At 37.9% G+C, this 23301-nt stretch overlaps 1 protein-coding gene across 11 annotated transcripts in view; it reads right to left on the bottom strand.

Annotated features, from left to right (window-relative positions):
- Nucleotides 1-21660, bottom strand: part of ptprc (protein tyrosine phosphatase receptor type C) — a 29916-nt gene extending 8256 nt beyond the window's left edge. Inside the window, exons 1-20 of one of the 11 annotated variants that reach the window (XM_061237630.1) lie at nucleotides 21524-21660; nucleotides 21331-21431; nucleotides 13136-13153; nucleotides 12227-12271; nucleotides 10655-10735; nucleotides 10003-10056; nucleotides 9740-9817; nucleotides 9378-9452; nucleotides 9136-9237; nucleotides 8587-8601; nucleotides 8059-8256; nucleotides 7555-7770; nucleotides 7233-7361; nucleotides 6647-6769; nucleotides 5098-5235; nucleotides 4719-4865; nucleotides 3792-4006; nucleotides 1123-1183; nucleotides 478-586; nucleotides 43-77 (exon numbers count right to left, since the gene is read on the bottom strand). In XM_061237630.1, the coding sequence (XP_061093614.1) occupies nucleotides 43-77; nucleotides 478-586; nucleotides 1123-1183; nucleotides 3792-4006; nucleotides 4719-4865; nucleotides 5098-5235; nucleotides 6647-6769; nucleotides 7233-7361; nucleotides 7555-7770; nucleotides 8059-8256; nucleotides 8587-8601; nucleotides 9136-9237; nucleotides 9378-9452; nucleotides 9740-9817; nucleotides 10003-10056; nucleotides 10655-10735; nucleotides 12227-12271; nucleotides 13136-13153; nucleotides 21331-21391 (1900 nt within the window). In that variant the 5' untranslated portion in view covers nucleotides 21392-21431; nucleotides 21524-21660. The remainder of the gene's footprint in view (nucleotides 1-42; nucleotides 78-477; nucleotides 587-1122; nucleotides 1184-3791; nucleotides 4007-4718; nucleotides 4866-5097; nucleotides 5236-6646; nucleotides 6770-7232; nucleotides 7362-7554; nucleotides 7771-8058; nucleotides 8257-8586; nucleotides 8602-9135; nucleotides 9238-9377; nucleotides 9453-9739; nucleotides 9818-10002; nucleotides 10057-10654; nucleotides 10736-12226; nucleotides 12272-13135; nucleotides 13154-21330; nucleotides 21432-21523) is intronic. The other 10 variants (XM_061237631.1, XM_061237632.1, XM_061237633.1 and 7 more) reach the window with 10 other exon arrangements.
- Nucleotides 21661-23301: the final 1641 nt, after the last annotated feature.

Genomic DNA, 23301 nt, shown 5'->3' with positions numbered 1-23301 from the left:
TCTAACAGGGTAAAGTGTGTAAGGTATGACCGATACACCTACTTATCTGGATAAGCTCTGTCTGTTCATCAATGTCGCTGTAAGACAATCAACAAAATAACTTTGAGACAGGTTGACACATGAGACAGCAAAGGGACTACAGATTAAAATGAGCCAAGCCAATTTGACAAAGTGCAGTTGAGTACTTTACAGTATTCCTTTGAATTAAATTAAAGAAGATAAAAAGTATATTCAATCAGACAAAAATACAGGTTTTCACAATTGGGATCAAAAGGACAGATTGAAAGGCTAAATGAGACCTCTATGAAATTGTTTTTTAGAATGCAGATGGTATACAAACTAGCAAGCACCTGGTTTATCACACATGATGTACATTAAATGTAATTAATGCACATGGAATTATTCACTTGGGGAAAGAATTGATGGAAAACATCAACCAACATGAATGTAATGTAAGCGGGACGCAGTGAAACCTACTGTGATCTGCGCTTCCGAAGTAAATATATTTTATATAGCACAAACAGGAGGGCGCAAGACATGAGAACGATGAGGAATGCCAGGAATCCAATCAGGACACTTTCATTGTCTGAAAAAAAAAAAACCCAACATATTTCTCATGTTAAAATCAATGGGTTGATTGTAGTGTGCCTTCAAGTTGAAGACTTGAGATTTTCTCAAGACTTCCTGTATTTTCAGGATGTAGCTCAAGATCAAAATAGCTTAGTCCCAATTGTAGCATGCTCTGAAATGTGTTCGTAAAGTCCCATGCTACTGCTGATTGCTTTAAACCCCACCTACAGGATATTACAGTTCCATACTGTAAACCTGCTGCTGATCAGCCTTCAAAAGAGAGCAAGGGCTATTCATACACATGTAACGCCATTATTTAAATGTCAAGCCAGTTCATGGTCAATTCCATTCATTAAAATAATTAAATTGTGGTTTTACATTAAAACCATCAATGTGTGTGTGGTGTTTTTCTGTGAGGTGTTTTAAATATTACGATTGTGAAAGAGCATAAAAGAAATTTTAAAAAATTAAACTTGACTACTTTTATTTACATAACATTGCTGGGTCCCAAACATTATGGTGAATAGAAATGAATCAACAATGAACACTTACAACTGGTTGCATATTCCAGATTAACCAAGTCTTTTCCAACTATTCCATTGTGAGCTCCAATCTGGAAAATAAAAGGCAACACAACACTCAATGGGCTGTAAGGTGCATAAATGTAATAAATAAATAAAACTGATATTTTCTAGTAGTTCACCAATTAAGCACATGTCAAAGTTTCAATATCTGATCCTATTTCCTATGCCAAAATATGAAACTACTACTAAAAGAATTCCAGAGAGCAAAGATACTTTAAAAAATAATTACACCAACAGTTTAAAATGTTGAAATAAAACGATGTACTATAAAAAGCAGAGAACAGTTAAAAACTATATCACATCATTACGTATATGTTGTGACCACCCTTTGCATTTAAAACTGCATCAATTCTCTTCGGAACACTGTCCTGCAGTTCTATAAGACAATGAGCTGGTAGGTTGTACCAAACATATTGGAGAATTCGCCACAGTTTTAGAAAATGAATGTTTGTAAATCAAATTTGCTATTTTCTACTGACACTAATATAGAAAACAATTAAATAAATAAATAAAATAATGATTTTTTTTATTTTTTATTATCCACTACACATCCACCAAATATCAATTCTCCATCCATCCATCCATTATCTGAACCCGCTTATCCTGATCAGGGTCGCAGGGGGGCTGGAGCCTATCCCAGCATACATTGGGCGAAAGGCAGGAATACACCCTGGACAGGTCGCCAGTCCATCGCAAGGCACACACACCATTCACTCACACACTCATACCTACGGGCAATTTAGACTCTCCAATCAGCCTAACGTGCATGTCTTTGGACTGTGGGAGGAAACCGGAGTACCTGGAGGAAACCCACGCAGACACAGGGAGAACATGCAAACTCCGCACAGAGAGGCCCCGGCCGACGGGGATTCGAACCCAGGACCTCCTCGCTGTGAGGCGGCAGTGCTACCCACTGCACCATCCGTGCCGCCCCAAATATCAATTCTAAATAATGTAAATAACTGTAATAGTGCACATTACAAGTCAGATATAAAATCTGAATTGAAGACAGGATTGTATGGGTGTGGTCTTGACCACCTCGTAACCCCACCTCCCTCCTCTACTCCTCCCAAAATATACAAACCCCAAGTAAATTGTTTTGGAGAGGGATAAGGTCAGTAGAGGGATTAAGAGCTTAAAAATAGCTAAATGCAAACTAAACACAGAAAGTCCCCTGGGATTCAAACCCAGGATGTTGTGGTTAAGAGTTATCCACTGCACCACCATTTTGTCACAAGGCCCATTGCTACACATCTCTCTATAAACAACTCTATATACAAATTTCATGAGACAATGGGAGATGTGCAATGAGACTAAAACCTTTATTGGCCATTCATTCTTGATGTCATCAAGGTACCTGACCCAATAGCTCATAACTCAGTAATCAATTGTACTCAATTCAATCCCCACATAGAAATGATGGAGATTTTTTGATTATATATACATTGATATTACAATCCATTTGATTTCTCTAATTTAGCTGATGCATAATACATACCATAATCTACACCATGCAATGTAGTCTGAATCTATTCACGGATTGACCTTTAAAGTTGCTTATATATGTCAGGGTTGGGAAGGAGTATTGGCTGTGACCACCAGGGGGGTGCTTTATTACCTTCACCTGGTAGTCATTAGTATCAGCCAGGTACCTACCTCTGGAGAGTATTTAAGCTCTCATTCCCCTTCAGTCGTTGCTTCGGTGTACACTTATGCTCTGTCACCCAAGCTGGTATATGCACACGGTAGACTCTGGTAATCGAGTCAGGTATTGTGCTGGGTTTTGGTTCTTTCTGAGCCTGGTTCTTTTCACCAAAAGAAAATTATTAATATAGGTAAAGAAGGGGTTCTGCTCGTTGGCAGTGTGCCTTAGACGAACGCCTTCCTAGGGATTGAGTTTCTTGGTTTACTTTTATTTTTCGGCTCGTGTGAGTCCGTGGGTACGGGACGGTGTCCCAGGTATGTACTTTTATTTCTAAGTTTTTCCGGAGCTGCGACTCCTGGTGTTTTATTTTCTGTGCCTAGTATTTTACACTAGGTTGTACGGTTATTTTGGGTTTCCCCCCTGTTTCGGGGGTTGAGTGCGCACGTTTATGCACTCTGTTTTTCGTTATTTCTTCGCCCTGGTTTTAATGGGTAGCTTTAATTTTTGAGCCGTTATTTGGGGCTCTTATTTGTGCGGAGCTGTCTCCGATTGTCTCCGGTCTCTGCTATTTCCCCGGGGTCTGGGTGGCGGACACTTTTGTGTGTTCGCTCACTTAGGATCACCCTTAGTCGCGCTTGGCTCTCCACACCTCCTCGCTACAATATAGGGCAAATGTAGGGTGTCAAAGACTTTTACACAGTAGTGTATATCTTAAAATTGACAAAAACTGTAATAAATAAATAAATAGATTACAGGCAACAATGAGCTCCAATACTTTGACCAAGAAAATTATATCTGAAATTCACAACTCACAAACTGTACAATACAGTAATACGAGTGTATAACATTATGGGCAATTGTGAGACAAAATTATGGCAAAAGTCACAAAGACAGCTGTTATCACGTATAGTACACAATGTTATCAAGTGTAGTACATGAGGCTTACATCTTGATAGAAAATTAGTGACATTATGTGGCAAGACTCTACATACCACTAAAGTGTACGTGGTTGAATATGAGAGGTCCTCGAATACAAAATGACATTCAGTCTCATTTTTTGTTCTTTCTGTTTTGCCATCTCGTTTTAACTCTGCATAATAGGATTTTTTTGGTCCATTCCAGTTGACATTAAAATCACATTTTATAGTAAAAGAGTTTGAAGACTTTGGGATAGGCCTTGGTTTTGTTGTTATTTCTGCTTCAGGTTCTGTCATGAAAAAAACACAGGTTTAATAAGGCAGGAAACTGAATCAATGAAAGTATACAAACAGTACATGCACACTCAGAGTAGTGTTTATAATCACATTGTCAACATAGATCTGCTGGTAATTCAGCATAACATACATTAGCCATGTAATGTAAATCGACTCATATTCACGGATGTACACTTTAGTCCTTGTATGTAATAATGAATAAACTGTAAATAAACATAATGCCTTCCAAAGTAATGATGGAATTATTTCCTGAACTAATTCAGTGAAATTAGGAATAATCTTTGATAGAGTCTACTATCCAATGCTGCCGTGCATTACGACATGAATGACTCCTAATCTTTCATAAAATGTTGTACAAATAGTGTGATTTAAATTCATGCCCAATGTAAAACCTCACTTTTTATATAATAATGACATAATTCTTTTATAGAATTTTTTTTTTGATTTGCAAAAAAAAAAGATTAACATAATGTATGGACATAGAAGCATATACATATTCTATATATGGTTGGCACATGGTAAATGGTCAACATTTATATAGCGCCTTTAGTGATTGGCTGACATGCAAGGCAGCTACTAGCATTTAGGGTTTTGGTGTTAAGCTCAGGGACACTCTGACACACCCAGGGTGGGAATCAAACCAGCAACCCTCTGACTGCCGGACGACTGCTTTTACCGCCTGAGCCAATGTCGATATATACTTACTCCCAGGCGCTGTCTTGATTTTTATCACAGAATTGTTAATATTTTTGTTATAGCATTGAAGTCTGAAAGAGAGTTCGTACTCTCTGTATGGCGTTAGACTGGTGAAATTGAATTCAGTGTTATTGGATTCCACAGAGTCTATAGAGTCTGCAGAAAAAAAATACAATTGCTTAGAAAATTTATAACAAAAAGAAACATGGTTATTATGTGAGGCATTCTAAGCAAGCATAATCAATAAATGCTTTCTTTTTATTGCCTGTACTACTTCCTCTTATAAGTATTGTCTTTTCAGCTAGACAGAAAATCCTGCAAATCCTGCTGTATATGGTCATTATTACCAGTGGTAAAGAGAATCGTGGTTTTAACTGGATCTTCTTACCTTCCTTAAAATGATATTTGCAAGAGTTTTTGTATTCCAGGTCACTTAAAAGTTTGGGGCATTTTTCGGAGCTTATTTCCCAAGATAGTTTTGCAGAATAATTTGAGATATTTTGCCTAGTGTTGATTAGGATTACATCTGGAAGAGAATGATAATAATTAATCATGATGGAAATAACATTTTGGTACTGTAGTAGCAATAACAGTATAGTCGCAATAGCAATAAAAGAGTTGTGAAATGTATGTGTGGAACTTTAGTTCTGGTTTTGGTACACATATTGTACAAAAATGAGTTGTGCCTGTATATAAGAAAAACTGTGGGACAATGAGACATTGTTTTGTTAGACAACACAAGTGCCCTCCATAGAGTTTTGGACAAAGATGAATTTAGATTTGTAAAAGTCATGTAATTTGTTCATGAAAAACTAAAACGCATAAAAATACCCATTAAAAAGCTGCATTTCAACCACATGAGAATTGTTTAATTACAAATATAAAATACAGGGCCATATCTCAAAAAAATATGCACTTGTCCCACACTTTATTGAGGGCATTGTAGGTATGTTAAGACAACTGTATTTATTTGAATATTTGCCAGATCATTTTCATGAGGAATACACAGATTAACTGCAGCACCTGCCTGATAAAGTACCAAAGACCTTTTTACAAAAAGATGGGGTTTTGACACTTGGAGGACAAAAAGCTATAGCTTATTCCTCTGTATGGATCCCAGAATTAAATTTGAAAGTCTGCAGCTGCGTAGTGTTCTATTCACTTCTGCATTTATATATACATGAATATATACACACCAAGCACTATTCAGTATTTATTAGACTATTTTTTTAGACTTCTACTGCTGTAGCCTATCCACTTAGAGTTATGATGTGTTGTGTGTTCAGAGATGCTGCATACTACTGTTGTAATGTGTGGTTATTTGTGTTACAGTCACCTTCCTGTCAGCTTTGACTAGTCTGGCCATTTTCCTCTGACGTCTCTCATTAACAAGGCGTTTCTGACTGCAGAACTACTGCTCACTGGATTTTTTTGTGTGTTTTTCTTTGCACCAAACTCTAGAGACTAGTGTGAGTGAAAATCCGAGGAGATCAGCAGTTTCTGAGATGCTCAAACCACCCTGTCTGCCACCAACAATCATTCCATGGTCAAAGTCACTTAGATCACATTTTTTCCCAATTCTGAAGATTCATGTGAACGTTAACTGAAGCTCCTGACCCATATCTACATGACTGTATGAATTGCACTGCTGCCACACAATTGACTGATTAGATAATTGCATGAATAAGTAGGTGTAATACAGTACAATAAAGTTCCTAATAAAGTGCTTGGTGAGTGTACATTGTATGATCTTGTACAATATATGATCTTAAAGATAAAAAAGCCTACTTTTTCAAAGAACAGCAGTAACAAACATAATTTTTTTTTTTTATTGATTGTTTATCACTATTGCATGCTGTATGCATTTTAGTAACCTCTCTGATTTTAGATATCACATACTACATCTCAAAAATAAAATTCAACACAGATCCACTTACCACAATTTGTGTCAATTTCTATCTTTTTTATTGTTTGGGGGCGAATTGGTTTTCCTTTGTACAGTACCGTTGCATTGCACTGGTACGTCTGAAAAAGTCTTAGTTCTTCTTCCGTGTATTTACCTTGCAATGAGAAAAAGCAATTTAATTTTCACAATTATTCTCCAATATATAATGAACACTGACTCAAATATGCATTTTGTTAAGGAACCATATAATAGATAATTAAGTCAAATGGAATCAGTAGCTATTGAACTGTTCGGCTTAATACAGTATGTATTAATAGTTTCAGCACAGAAAAAACTTTAATAGTACTGGTTATGTATTTCTGATATTACCATAACATTTTTAATTCATATTGCTATATTATATTTATATAGGTGATGAACAAATCTAAAACTAAGGTTCTGTAAATGAGGGACAAGTATATGAAAAATCATTGCTTAAAAAACAGTAAAATACAGTATGTAGGGTGAAGACAGGTAATTTGCGATACTTCTTTGTAATGCCCTCAGACTCAGAATTTACAAAGAAGTGTCCCAAAAGTACCTGAATTAACCATACTATATTAATGCAGTAGGCCTACCCGATTTTGTTGTACTTCCACAACTGATGTTCACGTTCTGATCAGCTTCATTACTGCATTGAGATGGCCATGTCTTGCTTATGTTCACTGGCCATTTTCCAATTTGTTTAATCTTAATATCGTCTAAACCTGTAAAAACAGAACAAGAAGTTGAGAGAAGCTGAAACCAAGAAAAGCACTTGTCAAAAACAGGGAATATAATATTACTTATATAATATTAACATCCTTAAATAGAAATGAAGCCTTTGAGGACAGAATTCAGCTGAACTATTTTGTGGCTTCATTATGATGCGATTTTAGCAGATAAGAAAAATGGACATACCTGGGGCTATTTCTATTTGTTTTGATTTTGTTAGATTACATTCAGCTGAAGTTATTGATGCTTCAACAGAGGAGCAGTACGCTGCTTTACTTATGTTGTAGCAGTCCTGTACTTTTGTGCCATTAACATAAAACAATATGTCATGACGGGTCATCAAAGGCGTAGGCGTACGGCACACTTTCATTGTGGAAGAGTCGAATTCTATTGTGAGTTTATCTTGGGGGGGAAAAAAGCAATATGCAACATACATTAATTATTACCACCAAAGATCTATAGCTACATACATTAAAGGACACAGATAAGGAAATTACTTGTTTATAACTTTTGTAACAATGATCAAGAAATTAATATGCAAAAAAATAAATGCTTACAGCTAACAGCTAGCCGTTATTCCCCAGTAAAAACTTTTTGGAAAACCGGAATATTCCATTCATATCGAGTGGAGATGATACAAACATGATATTAACAAATTTATTCATTGAGGCCAAAGTTTTCTTGACTTACAAGCATCATTGTAATCATCTGGTTTGAGAGTGCAATTGTTTACATTTATAGTTATGTTGCTAGCGCAAAGCCTCATTATTGTGTGAGATGAACCAAAGAATGTCTCCAAGGTACCATCCTCATACTTTATTGTATAGTTTCCTTCTGAAGGGGTGATGATTTTAATTCCAAATGGTATTGTTTCATTTCTGTAGCCAGCTGTAAGGAAAAGCATTAATTGCTGTTTGAATTGTTCTCTAGACATGCAAATGGTTCATGCATCTTCTTGTTCATCATAAAACAGATCAAACAGAAAACCAAAATATGCAATACAGGCAGTGCAGTAATAAACCAGGGATATTTCACAGTTGGAAAAAGATGGGTAAAGTAAGGAGGCCAGAGCATTATATTCATTTTGGTGGTGCAGGTCATGTAGTCAAAGGGTCTATGGCCAAAGAATATGCAATGTAACCTATGCACCATATTAATTACACAGCAGTCATTTCTTCTATAATCAGTATGACATGTCGAATGCCAAGATTTACTCACCACAGGGAACTGGGGCTGGGATGGAGAGGAGGAAAGAAAATAGTTAGAATCGTTTAATGTTTCCCCCCATTTTGCATCCCAAATCCCATCCCATCAGCACTCTTTGCTGTAGCCTCTGCTGTTGATTCAGTGGAGCTTGCGCTCTCCTCCACAGCATGTGCTGACAGCCAGGATTGTTTTGTAAAACCACATTTTAAAAGCAACAGTTGGGCTCACTCATACAGTACATGAGTCACAGGGAAGCAGTTCAGCTTCAGTTTAACTAGCAGGCAGGTGAGTGACAAGATGTAGTCACAATGGCCGACTAAACCCTTCCCATTCTACTATAACAGCCAGCAGACACGGTGCCCCTCGGGTCTGCTGGCCACAGCCAACACTGGAATGTTCTGGATTTCATACCAGAGCATAGGGCCCATCCATGCATTGGATCAGCTAGTACCTTAACAGAAAGCCCCATTAATTGGAGCAAATTCAAAACAAACTGAACTACAACATCAACAAACTCATCCAAAGACTGAGAGTGATAAATCCTGTGGAGATAAGGCCAACCTGTCACTGAACCAGTAGTATTGAGTGCAGGTGTGGTAGGCGTGGTGCTTGCAGGGTCAGTGGTGACTGAGTGGGTGGATGATTGGCTAGAATTTTCCGATCCTGAAAATGGAGAGTATGCATTAAACATGAAGCAGAGGTTTTCCCAGGCCATTTTAGATAGGATCTACACTTATTTGATTGAGCAGCCACAGAGCAAGTTGTGCAACATTCATTTGGATGAAAGGGTAAAAGGACATTACCTGTAGAGAAGGAGAGATAGGATGACGTGGGGGTAAGATTTGTAGAGGTGCGTGCAAGTGTAGTTGATTGATTGTCTGAAAGTTACATGATTTCACAAAGGTAAGAGCATCATAAGGTGTATTTTGTGCTACAGAACGCTAGTGCTGGAAAACCAAGCAACCTATTATATAATAAATAGTCACTAAGCTGCTGTGATATCATACGGTGACTGCACACACACTGCTAAAGAGATAAAGGGACACAAGCTTCTTCGCACTCAGTTTTGTCTTATCTTGATTCAGTCTTGTTCCAAATATATCTGAATTTAATTGCGTTGGCACTAGATGTTAGTTTCCTCTGATGAGACATATTAAAACATTACCTGGTGCGTGGGTGACATGGATGGATGAGTGGATGAGTGGAAGGCTGGTGTGTGGAGGTAAGGGGGTTGAATAAAAGGCTGTGTAACATAATAATATCAATCAGCACCAAACACATCACAAGAATCTTGTGTCTTATTGAAAACTCACGACAAAACAGTAGAAATCCAGCTCTTAGCACAAAATGTCACATTATAACAATAATACAATATCACATATAATACTAGAAAGACCTCATGAACATACATTCTAAGGAGTGTTTTACCTGTGGTTGGGCTATTGCCGTCAGGTATGGATGCGGGTAAGGTTGCAGTTGTGACTGGAGGAACCGAGACAGTGAATGTTGTGAGTGTGGGCACAGTTGAAAGTGGCAGAGTAGGGGCTTAGTGCAGACAGTGGTGACATTCCCAAACTTTTCCACAGATTTGTGCTGCTTACAGTCTTGAGTTGGAAACCAATGTCCTTCGGAAAAGTTAGAAGTTACAGTATACACTATATCAGTGAGTTGGTTGAGTTCCAAACCATGGAATTGGATGACCCAAGCTGATTGAGGTGTAAGGAAGTTATAGTGTGCAATGGTAAATTATTTTAATTACAGATGAAAACCCTCATTGGATATTTACCACCAAATGATTTCATTCAAATAAATTATGTACTGTATACACCACTGAGGTTCAGACATAATGAAGAATGTATTTATGGCAGGGCATAAGTCTTTCTTATGAATGCTTTTCTTTCTTACAAAATTATTTACCAATAGTTGACTGAATTGGGGTCAGCTTCAGACTAGAGATCATCAGGTTGCTGAACCACCACAGCAAATGGAATGGCTTGATGAAAAATAGTCCAAATGAAACTGCATCTACCTGTATTCAAAGGTTTCCTCTTATACTGTAAGACACATATTAAAACATTACCTGGTGTGTGGATGGAATTGGGCTGGGTGAGTGGGAGAGTGCTGGTACTGGTGCGTGGAGGTGAGGTGGTTGAAGGAAACGCTGTGCAACATAACCATATCAATCAGCTGCAAAAGCATTCAATCATGCATATTACAGAATATTCATAAGCAATAGAACTCCAGCCCTCAGCACACAATATCACAGTTTATTACGCTTGTGCAAACCAGACCTGGGTCAAATTTTCTATGCTTTACTGAGCTTTTCTAGTGTATTGGAACCAATTAAATACTCTCAATAAGTTCAAACCCTGCCTCTGGTCCTCTTTGTTGTCTCAACAATCAGCTCCAAAAGCATCACAAGAATCTTGTGTCTTATTGAGCACTTTATTAGGAACACCTGTACACCTACTTATTCATGAGAGTATCGAATCAGCCAATCATGTGGCAGCAGTGTAATGCATAAATTCATGCAGATACGGGTTAGGAGCTTATTATTCACATCAACCATCAGAATGGGTAAAGTGATCTAAGTGATTTTCACTGTGCCATGATTGTTGGTGCCAGGCGGGCTGATTTGTATTTCTGTAACAGCTGATCTCCTGGGATCTTCGTGCACAACAGTCTCTCGAGTTTACTCAGAGTGGTGAGAAAAACAAAAACATCCAACGAGTGGCAGTTCTGCGGATGGAAATGCCTTGTTGATGAGAGAGGCCAACGAAGAATGGTCAGACTGGTTTGAGCTGACAGAAAGGTAACTCAGATAATGACTCTGTACAATGGTGGTGAGCAGAAAAGCATCTCAGAATGCACAACACATCGAACCTTGAGGCGGATGGGCTACAACAGCAGACAACCACATCGATTTTCACTTCTGTCAGCCAAAAACAGAAAGCTAAGGCTGCAGTAGGCACAGGCTCACCAAAACTTGACAGTTAAAGACTGTAAAAATGTAGCCTGGTCTGTTGAATCTGCTGAGGCATACAGATGGTAGGCTAGGGAATTTGGCGGCAACGGCGTGAATTCATGGACCCAACCTGCCTTGTGTCAACAGTCCAGGCTGGTGGAGGTGATGTAATGGTGTGGGGAATGTTTTCTCAGCACATTTGGGCCTGTTAATACCAATCAATCATTGGTTGAATGCCACAGCCTATTTGAGTATTGTAGTTGACCATGTACATCCCTTCATGGCCACAATGTACCCATCTTCTAATGGTTACTTCTAGCATGATAATGCACCATGTCACAAAGCAAAAGTCATCTCAAACTGGTTTCATGAACATGACAGTGAGTTCAATATTTTTCAGTGGCCTTCCCAGTCACCGGATCTAATCTAATAGAACAACTTTGGGATGTGGTAGAACGTGGGATTTGCAGCATGAATGTACAGCTGACAAATCTGGAGAAATTACATGATGCAATCATGTCAACATGGAACACATTCACAATATAATCCATGGCATGAAGAATTGAGGCTGTTTTGAGAGCAAAGGGAGGTCCTACCCAGTATTAGTATAGTGTTCCTAATAAAGTGCTTAGTGAGTGTATAATATCACAAAGACCTCATTCACGCACATTCTAAGAAGTGTCTTACCTGGAGCTGTGTTGCCTTCAGGTGCAGTTGCGGTTTTGTTTGAGTCTGGACAAACCAAGACAGAGAATGTTGTGAGATTGGGTACATTTGAAAGCAGTAATTATTTTGCTGTATGGAGCAGTGGTGACATATCAAAAAACATTTTCATAGTAACAGTAGTATTATGTTCTACAGTAATATTAGTCTTTGTTATGAAATATTAATATACAATTTATAATAACATTATATGAAGTTGAATGATCAACTTCAGACATTAGGTAATTTCACTATGCTCACTGGATTTTTTTGGGTGTTTTTTGCACCAAAATCTAGAGACTGTTTTGTGTAATAATCCAAGGAGCAGATTTTGATATTCTCAAACCACCCTGTCTGCCACCAACAATCATTTCACAGTCAAAGTCACTTAGATCACATTTTGATGGTTGATGTGAACCTTAACTGAAGCTCCTGACCCATATCTACATGATTGTATGCATTGCACAGCTGGCACACAATTGGCTGATTGGATAATTGCATGAATAAGTAGGTGTAATAAAGTGCACGGTGAGTGTATATTTCTGCTGAGCAACACAAACTACATGCAGCCTATTATTTGCTACTTGCAGCCTGCTGGCGGCAGAGGCCAGAAACATTTGGAGTTTCCGAATGCGAACATGTTAAAATAATCGCCTAAAATAATTTTATCCATTACACTTGTGCAGAGTGACAGTGAACATAGCAGTCAGTGTTCATTGCAGTCCTGATCAAGTTGTATCGTAACTGAGAGCCTGTGAGACATTTGTGTTAATGTTACAACTGAAATTTGCTGTCTGCATTTAAATAAAAAGTTTGTAGTCATACACAAAACAGTAGTTATCTATGTCTTGCGGTCACAAAATGAAAATTAATTTATGAAGCAAAATTACTTACCAGTTGTCAATCCATTACCTGAAAATAGAAAAAGAAGATGAGAAAATTAAAAAATGTGTCCTTCATACCATTTGTGAGCAGAGGAACAAGCATAGAGAATAGTGTAACAGCTTTATTTATTTTTTTGCATTTTGCATTTTGCATTGACTTCCTGCTACTTGTGTTGATTTCTTCAGAATGTAGCTTGGAAGGAAAAGGGTGGTGTTAGCAGTGGTTTGCAACCTCAGACTCTTGAAATGGCATAACCTGGTTGCCATGGCAATGAATTGCATGGGCGAACAGTGATATTTCAACATTACAACCACAACTTCCTGAGTATCTACTACATCCCCTGGTTTTCAGAGGCTTTTTAGTTTCAGTTCTGACGCCCGTATATCAAAATGTGAATTTCTTATGAAGCATGTGAGCTATTATAAGTATTTTACATTTCTAATGAATTCTCCATAACGTTTTACTTTCATTTGAGTTCTATTCTCGTTGAATCAGTATTAAATGTGAACTAGTAAGAATATCTTTATTTGTACTGTTAGAAGCAAGCAGTGAATTGTTTGATAAAATAAAATACACCCAGTAATAAATAAATAGGCAACACACTGCACAAAGACAAGCTTTTTAAGCCCTTAAGTTTAATTTGCATTCGTTTTTATGGTGAATTTCTCTATAAATGTACTCATAGCATATACAATTTGACAGCGATGAAACCCACTGTTCTAACTGTATAAACTATTTTACAATGCCATTGTTTTTGCAACAACAACATCAATCAATGGACCTCAGTTAGTAGATTATTAAAGTGTATGCAATTATTGTAGTTACTGTAGTTATTTTTGAAAATCGTCCAGACATGCTGCTGCCAGAGACGGGGGAAATAAGGAGAGTGAGGTAGAGAGGGAGAGGGAGAGGGAGAGGGAGAAGGTGGGGGAGGATGACATGCAGGGGAAAGTGAGCACACTTTTTCTGAGAGCATTTAGTATACCAGTTAGTATATCAGCTCTTCATGCGTAGTTTACTAGTCTACTAGTTGATGCTTTTAACTTGTGGAAGAACCTATGCACTTTGGATTAAAAGCATCTGACTAAAATATAAATATAAAATATAAAAATAAAATATAAAATACAATACAATACAATATACAGTATTTTACACCTCAGAATGTGTATCATTTGGTTATTATTGTGTCCTTTTGTGTCCATATTTTTAATACAGTATATCTGTGTGTAAATTAAGCGTGTTGTATAGCTATATTTGCATGGTAGAATATGGTTGTTGTAAAGTCCTTTGGTAGCATGATTGAAAATGTGTTTGTTATGGTAGATCAAAAATGTTAATATACATGACATCTTCATATTTTCACGTTTTTGAGATGTTTTTGTGAGCATGACTATGGTGGAAAAATCAGTCAGTATTTTTAACTGAAGAGAAGATATGAATATCATCTTGCATGTTTTTTTTCAATATCTGGGAACATTTACAATGTATTTCTTATGTGTGCTTAATTACACAAGACATAATTTTGCTACCACTGTGATGTAAATAGCAGTAAGAATATAATATCTCTTGATAATTAGTTCATTATAATATTAGCTACATGGCTGCTAGCCTTTGCTAATCATCAAAACAGCAAGCTATGCAAATTACTGTTAAAGTACGGCAAATTGGCTACCCAACTTGCCATTTGCAAACTATGATCCATAGATTTTCTGCACACATTTGTAGTCACACATAATCAATCCAATCAGCTACAGCAATGCATCCATTGCTGTATTCATTTGAAAAAGCCCAGATGTTGCTGTGTTATTTTTCTCTGGGTTAAACCATTCATCAACAATCTCATATTTACCTCTCTTACCCCAGTAAAGATTGGGTCCATCAACAAAGCTCAGGGGAAGGGCTTTAACCATGGATTTAGCCATGCGCTCATGGACTCCGTACAGGATTACGGAGTTAGCCAGATAACTGCACAGTAAAACCTGGACTGGACCCCACCTGGAACATTGACTGAAGCTTGTGCAGTTATCCAACGAACTCAGTAATCATGCTTTGTGGAACAAGCCCATGGTGCTGGAACAGCAAAAGGCATGATCTGGGCTGGTGTGACGACAATAAAACATATTTCATCTTAAACAGGTAATTGTTTTGCTGCCTGCACTCTGTGACTCTGAGGCCACATTGATACTTCTACAGTAACACAACTAGAGAGAATAATGCAGCAGCTCACATTTCCTGTAAAGACCATGTCTTGTAGAGGAATAAATAGATACAGGATGTGGGTTTCTCTACTCAGTGCTCCATTGTGATGCTGCTGCTCTTCCTTTCTGCACTGAGAAATTCAACTAGTCCACCCACTCACAACTTGAACATGAGACTACTCTAAAATGAGTATTTGAAAGAACCTTTTCATGCCACTGTAATAATTACCATCATACATACATTTTTGGCCATTGCTGGTTTTGGATTCTTCCAGAAAATGTGAGCATTGTGTGATGACATGACTGTAAGTGATGTGATACCAAACAACTGATCATTGATTCATATCTCTGAAATGTGTATTATTGGACAAAATCTGCCAAACAAACTTGATGCAGATCTTTCCCCCCTTTTTTTGTTGAAATAAAATCCAATATATATACACTATATACACTAAAGCCTGATGTAAGCATGTAAAGCTACAAACAAAATAATATGAATGCATAATTCAATGACATTTTATTTAAATTGGTGGAAGGAATATTTTAACACTGCCATTATGATTAATTAAGGAGAATTCAGGTATTTATGGCACAATTATCATAGATAGTAAACTCCATGTCACCATGCTTAGCGATAATTGGTGAAAACATGCCAATGCAGTTGTAAATGGTTGCAAGCTGTAATTCTTTAAGTTAAGGTATATTTTCAAAGGGACAAGACACTTGTGTCATAGTTCTTATAACATATCATTATTTTAGTTTGTGCTTGCTGTGCTGATTGTTTTACTCCAAGCGTTATGGAACTAACATTTAACATGCCTGTTTAATGTCCGGAGTGTGAAGAACAAGGCTGAAAACTGGACTAAGTTGTCTCTCACAGCGAGCAATGGCTAACATGTCAAGACCACCAAGATGACCGTAGTTTTATCAAAGATTTCTCACGACCATTTGGACAGCATCAGAAAATAATCGTTTCAGCAGTGAGGAGGAAGCCCAACATTTTTATCCAGGCAACCATCCAGTACCCCAGTGATCATCAACATCAACATTCCAGTATTGGATGTAGATGTAATAAGGTGTAATTTGATAGCATATAGTAATGAGCAGCCAAAGGTATCGTAAAAAAATCATCTGCAATGTCAAAAATGGGTACACTGTATTTTGAAGAAAAATGCTGATGCTTTACATTTGCAGTCAATAAAAATCTAGAATTCCCACTCACAGAGAATGGTGGCAGATTTTCTATTCTGAAACTATTACTGAAACTGATTACTAATAAACCCCCCCCCCCCCCCCCCCCCATATTCTGTACCCGTCCTATAAAAGTGTCAATATCTCAGAAACTATTTACTGCACAAACATGGTTGAAGACTTAGATTAAAGAGGATTGTACCATTCAAAAAATTTGAGACAGAACACATATTTGTCAGAGCATGCACATCCAGTATAGTTAATTATATAGCTTTGGTTTATCACTGAATATTTCAATTCCTAAGTCAAGGACCAACCCATTCAAATTCCCCATCTGCTGATCATTCTATATATTTTTTTCTATTAAAACATATTTTTTGATGCTAATTGTAAAGAAAATTAACCTTCACGTGTTTTATTTACTCATATGAAAAAAAGTTGGCCTGGGGTGTCTCGGTGGCGCAGCCTGCAGAGCACTGACCGCATGCTCATTGTGAGCTGCGACGTCAAAGGCTCGAATCCGGCTGTCTTACAATTTGTCGCATGTCTTTCCCTCTCTCTCGTCCCCGTTCTTCCTGTCTCTATATACTGTCCAATAAAGCTGAAAAAGGCGTAAAAAATATCTTTAAAAAAAAGAAAATGTCGGCCTGACGTGGAAGAAAAAAAACTATGTGTTTATTCATGCAGCTTCTGAATTGTATATTTTTGTTCTTATACTGGAATATGATTTTTTGAGGTTGTTAGAATTTGCCTTTTATTGTCTGAGTCTGTGACTTGGTTAGGATTGTAAACTTACTGTGTTTGGTTCACAGTTCACAGTTAGGTGAATGTTCAACATCACTCTGTACATAAGGATTACACCTTATCATTGTACCAAAGTGGAAAAATCATTCCTTTCTGGGGTTGGATTGTATTATAAGAATATATTCATGGGTAAATGCACGGGTTTAGACAAAATTTGCAATGCAGGACCTTTGGGCAACCTGTTTATTACTTTAATGTTTGCAAGGGAAATCATATGAATACTATGGGATATTGCAGTTATGACTTAAAGACCATAAATCCAACTACATGTTTAGGCTTGTATGAAAATATGAAGATAAGCACAAGCATATTCCAATATCTTACTCCAGCAACATGTTGATAATCAGACACATGCTACATCAGTGAACTGAATTTCAATTTTTCATTTAAGATTGATTGACGTAAAGGTAGTCATTCTCATCATTCTCCAGACATAGATCAGTTTGAAGGCATTTGAGAATGTTCACCAACTTCTTCATTCTATGCTTCCCCTTTTCTCTCATTTTCTAATATGCCATTTTAGCAAGCTGATGCTGACAGGAAAGGGAGATATTAGTCAAGCTCAAAATGGAATAAGGAAGTGGTCTGATCTGTAGACCTGTGCGACTGAAACATGTCACGAATCAAGCTTACACTATAGCAAGGAACACATGAATGGTGCAGCAATAACTATTCCACACAGCAACTGATCTTTGAAATATTCAAGACCAAACTAGGCATGGTTTTCGCCCTAAATGTAGGCTCTAAAAGTACTCTTACCTATTACTTTTATAGTTCTCTCAAACTTTGCTTTCCTATTACAGTTTTTTACAATTGCTAACAAGCTGAGTACTTTTTCAAAACTCTTCACACAGCAACAGCACTGACTCAACCACCAAAAAAACCGGTATATTTATATTTATTTTTGCAAATATTTGCATTTCAAGACTCAAGTTAAAAACGTAACATATAGCCTAAAATGCATGTGGATAGCAACGTGCTAACCAGGAAATATTATATTGAAATGCATTCAAAACCCAGAGAAAACTTTCATAATAGTTATAGAAACAAAGAATAGAATATAACAATCATAGCTGATTCATGTGATGACTTGCCCAGGTGTCGGGGGAATTTCTATTTCATGACCATGACCATCTCCAAAAAAAGGGTGAAAGTGGGTGAAAGAGGAAGATAAATGACTTGGTGATGGAGGGGGAGAGGGTGAGGAGCACAAATTTGTAGTGCCATTCAACATACAAGATGGATGCCAGATGCCCCGGACGAGGTTCTTTCCCCAGTGTATGGAAAGATAGGACATAAGGTGTGATATTGACAAGAACATGTGGCCAAATGAAATAGACTGGGTAGACAAAAACCAGCATTACTGTACCTGTGACATCCAGTATTTATTTGTCTCTGTAAACTGCATAATTTTTACTTTACAGTATATAGTATTTGAATTTTGGTTCCCCATTTTAATTTGCAATGGCTGTATGACAAAAAAAAAAACTTTACTGTAGCGCTTAACTTGTCCCTGTGGCCTATACGGTAGTACATTCTACAGTAAGGATGTGCAGTTCTGTGTTATAATGGAAAGTTTTCAAATGCTTACCATTTCAAAGAAAGAACAAAGTACTTAAACTAGTTACAGTAACAAAAGAGAAGCTAGAGAGCACAAAATGATTTACTACTTTTAGATTGACAATAGTGCATCTAATGTAATGTCCCCAGTTGTTAGTGTGGTTTAGATTATTGTGCTACGATTGACAAAGTATTCTTGTTGCAAGAAAACTAGTGCTTGTGTATTGGTAGAATGATTATAGAGGTTTGGTAGAGTGTTTTTGACCATGAAATGAACTACTGTGCCAGGCTGTGTGTGTTTTTTATGAAAAAGGAAACTCAGTATTGAAAAATGCTTGTTAGCCATTGTAAAAAAAATATTTCAGAACCCATGCAATAGATATAATATGGGTATGGTGCTTCTCGTGTGTGTGTGTATGTGTGTGTCTTCGCAAAAAGTAGACTATATGCAAATTAAGCGCCTGTTCCACAAAGAAGGATTACTCCGCTAGCCAAAAAACCCAGACCCTTCTGAAATCTGGAACATGGACTGAAGTAAAAAGAGCTGTTCCAGGTTTTACTTTGTCATCATCCAACTCAATAATCCTGCATTGTGGACCAGACCATAGAGGCTATAAAACATGTGGAGATCAGTTGATCCTCCACTGACTACTTATATTGGCTCACATCAAAAAATATTTGGTGCATGCCTAGTGGGCAGATCTCTTTAAAAATTTGTAAGGCCCTAAGTGCCAGACCTCACTGTTCTGCTGCGTTCAGATTCTAACCTCTCCCCCATGTGTGCCTTCATTTCCAGGTTACATATCCTGACTGTTTTGGTCCCCTGGTGGAACAAGCTCCCACTGAGGTCAGGAGAGCAGAACTCTACACATCTCCTGACGTAAAGTGAAGGCCCGCCTCATCAGACAATACCATGGCTTTCTTTTTCAATTCCCATTTTCAACACTGTTAAAGGTATAGCTCTATAAATATAGGTTATCTGTATAGGGGTACTTTCTATTTTAAAGTTGGTTTGTTCTTTTCCCTGGGAGGCCTGCCACAGCGGTCGGGGACTGCTGCCACGCCTGGACAGATCCTGGAGCCACAGATTCGCCCCCCTACCCTAATCTACTGTAATCTACATCCCTCCATATGGACATTATAGTTTAGTGACTAGTTACTAGCTTACTAGTTCTCTTACAGCCTGTAGCGTAGTGGTTAAGGCAAATGACTGGGACACACAAGGTCGGTGGTTCTAATCCCAGTGTAGCCACAATCAAAAAGATCTGCACAGCCGTTGGGCCCTTGAGCAAGGCCCTTAACCCTGCATTGCTCCAGGGGAGGATTGTCTCCTGTGTAGTCTAATCAACTGTACGTCGCTCTGGATAAGAGCGTCTGCCAAATGCCAATAATGTAAAAAATATTAGCATCTCAAGCTGATATTTCTTCCTTTTTCTTCCCTTCTACTCTGTAAATAAAATAGAAAAATTGAAAACTGTTTATCAGAAATTGGCCTTCTATGGCCTTCTATTCACACTAATGTTCTCCATTTCTGTAAGTTGCTGTGGATAATAATATAACTGCTTGTATTGCAATGTAATGTTGCTAACAAATTTTAACCTGGTAAAACAGCAGCCATTTTGATCTAACAAGGTGGTATGGCCGTATTCAGTGATTTTACCCATTTAGGGTTTTTTTACCCAGCATTGCAACACTTGATTCACCTAATTTACAAATTATGGTCTAAATAGAATAATAGAAAGTAGAATCTAAAAACCTGTACTCACACTGGCCCTTTTCAGATAAGAGTTCAGGTGATGATAACAGCTTTGTGTTAGTTTAATTTGGTTAAAAGGGAATTAACTACTTGGAATGTATATTTTATCTACTAAATTAGTGCCCACACTGAGAAAATATGCTTCTATTTCATTTACTAAATATTTTATTTTTGCTACCATGTATCGCTGCTTGAATAGCTAAAATCAAATGAAAGCCCTTAGGGTGATAGAGGATGAGTATCAGTATTTTCTCAGTGAAAGTCACACCCTGATGTCATATACGTCTGACAATTTGTGCACCAAGAGCTACATTTACAGGACAAACACACACACGCACATGCAAACAAACAAAAATATATATAATAATTACACATACATAAGCTACTTCTCTTACTTCTCTGTTAAAACTTCTCATTTTTTGGAAGTGCTCAAAACAATTCCAAAAATGAGCATGTTATCACCCTTCCATGGTAGTATATTAAAACATTTTAATATGTTACAACTACTGATAAAAATTCAAACAATTGGTTTATACATTTTTAAAACAATTAAATTCAAAGTATCAATGGTATAACATTCATTGTAGCATATCCGTTGCCAAACCTAGATGCGTAAGAAAGTTCCTATTTATAACATTCAAAAATGAGAGTTTTAAAGAATTACATCTGAAAATGAATAATACCCAAATACTCACATTTGGTCAAGACTATCAGTCCTGTACAGAGCACCACAATCAGTCCGTAATGCCCTGCCATGTCCAGGAGTATGTTGAAATCCTCAGATACACCATACGTCCTATTGAAAACCAGCACAAGAGTTCAGCACAATTTTTTGACCTTAGATTTTTTACCTTAATTACCTTAAAATCAATAGTGAGTCCTACATACGTTTTCTTTCTTGTGTTATTGCTGGGCGTAGTTTGTTCACCAAACCCTAAACCTTGCTTCTTCTCATTCAACGGCCAGTGATGTCAGAAAGAAACTCCTACCTAGAGCTCAGTACTTGGGGCTTGTTCTTGACAGGAAGTTACATTTCTGACTGCGCCACGACATGCCTTCCTCTTGTTTCATTTCTCTCTAACGAACAACACAACATATGACCATTCATCTTCCGTGTAGTATCTGTGCTGTTCCATTTATAACAGAGTGAAATAAGCAATAATAAGGCACTAAAACACATTCTAGGATGTGTGTTCAAAATTCTTTAAACTGAAAGGCCAAATTTAGCTTTGAGCAAGTAACCTTACATCAGGTATACAGATTGTAGTTATTGATTCGGAAGTTTACACTATTGTATACTGCTAAGTGCTAGTGGAGGACAAATTGGAAGTGCCCATTGATGCTTAATCACACATTTGTCAACTGAAATCTGACATTGTACCTCCCACAATGGAGTCGGTGGCTCCCATAGTTTAGTAATTTTGTTAGCAGTGTTAATAGCTGCGTTGGTGGAGGAGGTGTTGAAACTGAAAGGCTTTTTATTCCCGTCAGTGGCCTTCGCCTTGTGTCCTGTTCAGTTCTGTTGCACCCACAACTGACACTGCAGCGCAGAAACTCGTCGACAACATGGGCTCCTCTCGAGGACGTTCTTCAAGGATTGCAAGTGCAGTGTCACATGTCTAGACCTTTCTCACTTTCTGTGAAAGATGTAGCCCCTAGAGAATAATATCACAACAGATACAAAGGGAACCAGCTACATTATTTAACTTATTTACTTATTGCTTATATTATCTTTCTATTTCCCCCAAAGTATTTAGTAGGAAACCAATGATATGAAAGCAAGCTCTAGTTTAGTTTAGTTTAGTTTTTCAAATTTTGATATAAAATATAGTCAATATTTTTTCCCTTTTGCCTCCTCCAATATCTAGCCTGTCACCCAAAAACAGATGACTTTTTATATAAAGCATGAATTCATCACATCCGATGAGACCATTATAGTTATATACACAAAATTTGGGTATAATTACCAAAATGGCTGCCAAATGACTCAACCAAGTATTACCCAGTAGTGGAGGGGTAGCACATACCACACATTTCCTCAATTTCAAGAAGCTGAATCTACTGTGGCGGCACGGATGGTGCAGTGGGTAGCACTGCCGCCTCACAGCAAGGAGGTCCTGGGTTCGAATCCCCGTCGGCCAGGGCCTCTCTGTGCGGAGTTTGCATGTTCTCCCCGTGTCTGCGTGGGTTTCCTCCGGGTACTCCAGTTTCCTCCCACAGTCCAAAGACATGCATGTGAGGCCGATTGGAGAGTCTAAATTGCCCGTAGGCATGAGTGTGTGAGTGAATGGTGCGTGTGCCCTGCGATGGACTGGCGACCTGTCCAGGGTGTATTCCTGCCTTTCGCCCAATGTATGCTGGGATAGGCTCCAGCCCCCCTGCAACCCTGTTCAGGATAAGCGGGTTCAGATAATGGATGGATGGATGGATGGATGAATCTACTGTGTTAGATTTGACTACAGTTCATATGAAACTTGTTACACGTATTCTGTCAATTGTGAGGTGGTGTATTTGTTAAATACGGATTGTTAGCGATCATCTTTAATCAGGAATGAAAATGTGTTAGCCTCAGTAGCTATGCTAGGACTACACCAAAGCCACAGTGGCGGAGATATAGGAGGTGCAGGCAGGTGCAGCTGCACCAGACCCCGTGGTCTGGGAGGGCC

The sequence above is a fragment of the Conger conger genome, chromosome 4 (genome assembly GCF_963514075.1).
Source record: "Conger conger chromosome 4, fConCon1.1, whole genome shotgun sequence".
NCBI lineage: Eukaryota > Metazoa > Chordata > Actinopteri > Anguilliformes > Congridae > Conger > Conger conger.
This window is presented reverse-complemented; position numbering and strand designations above follow the sequence as displayed.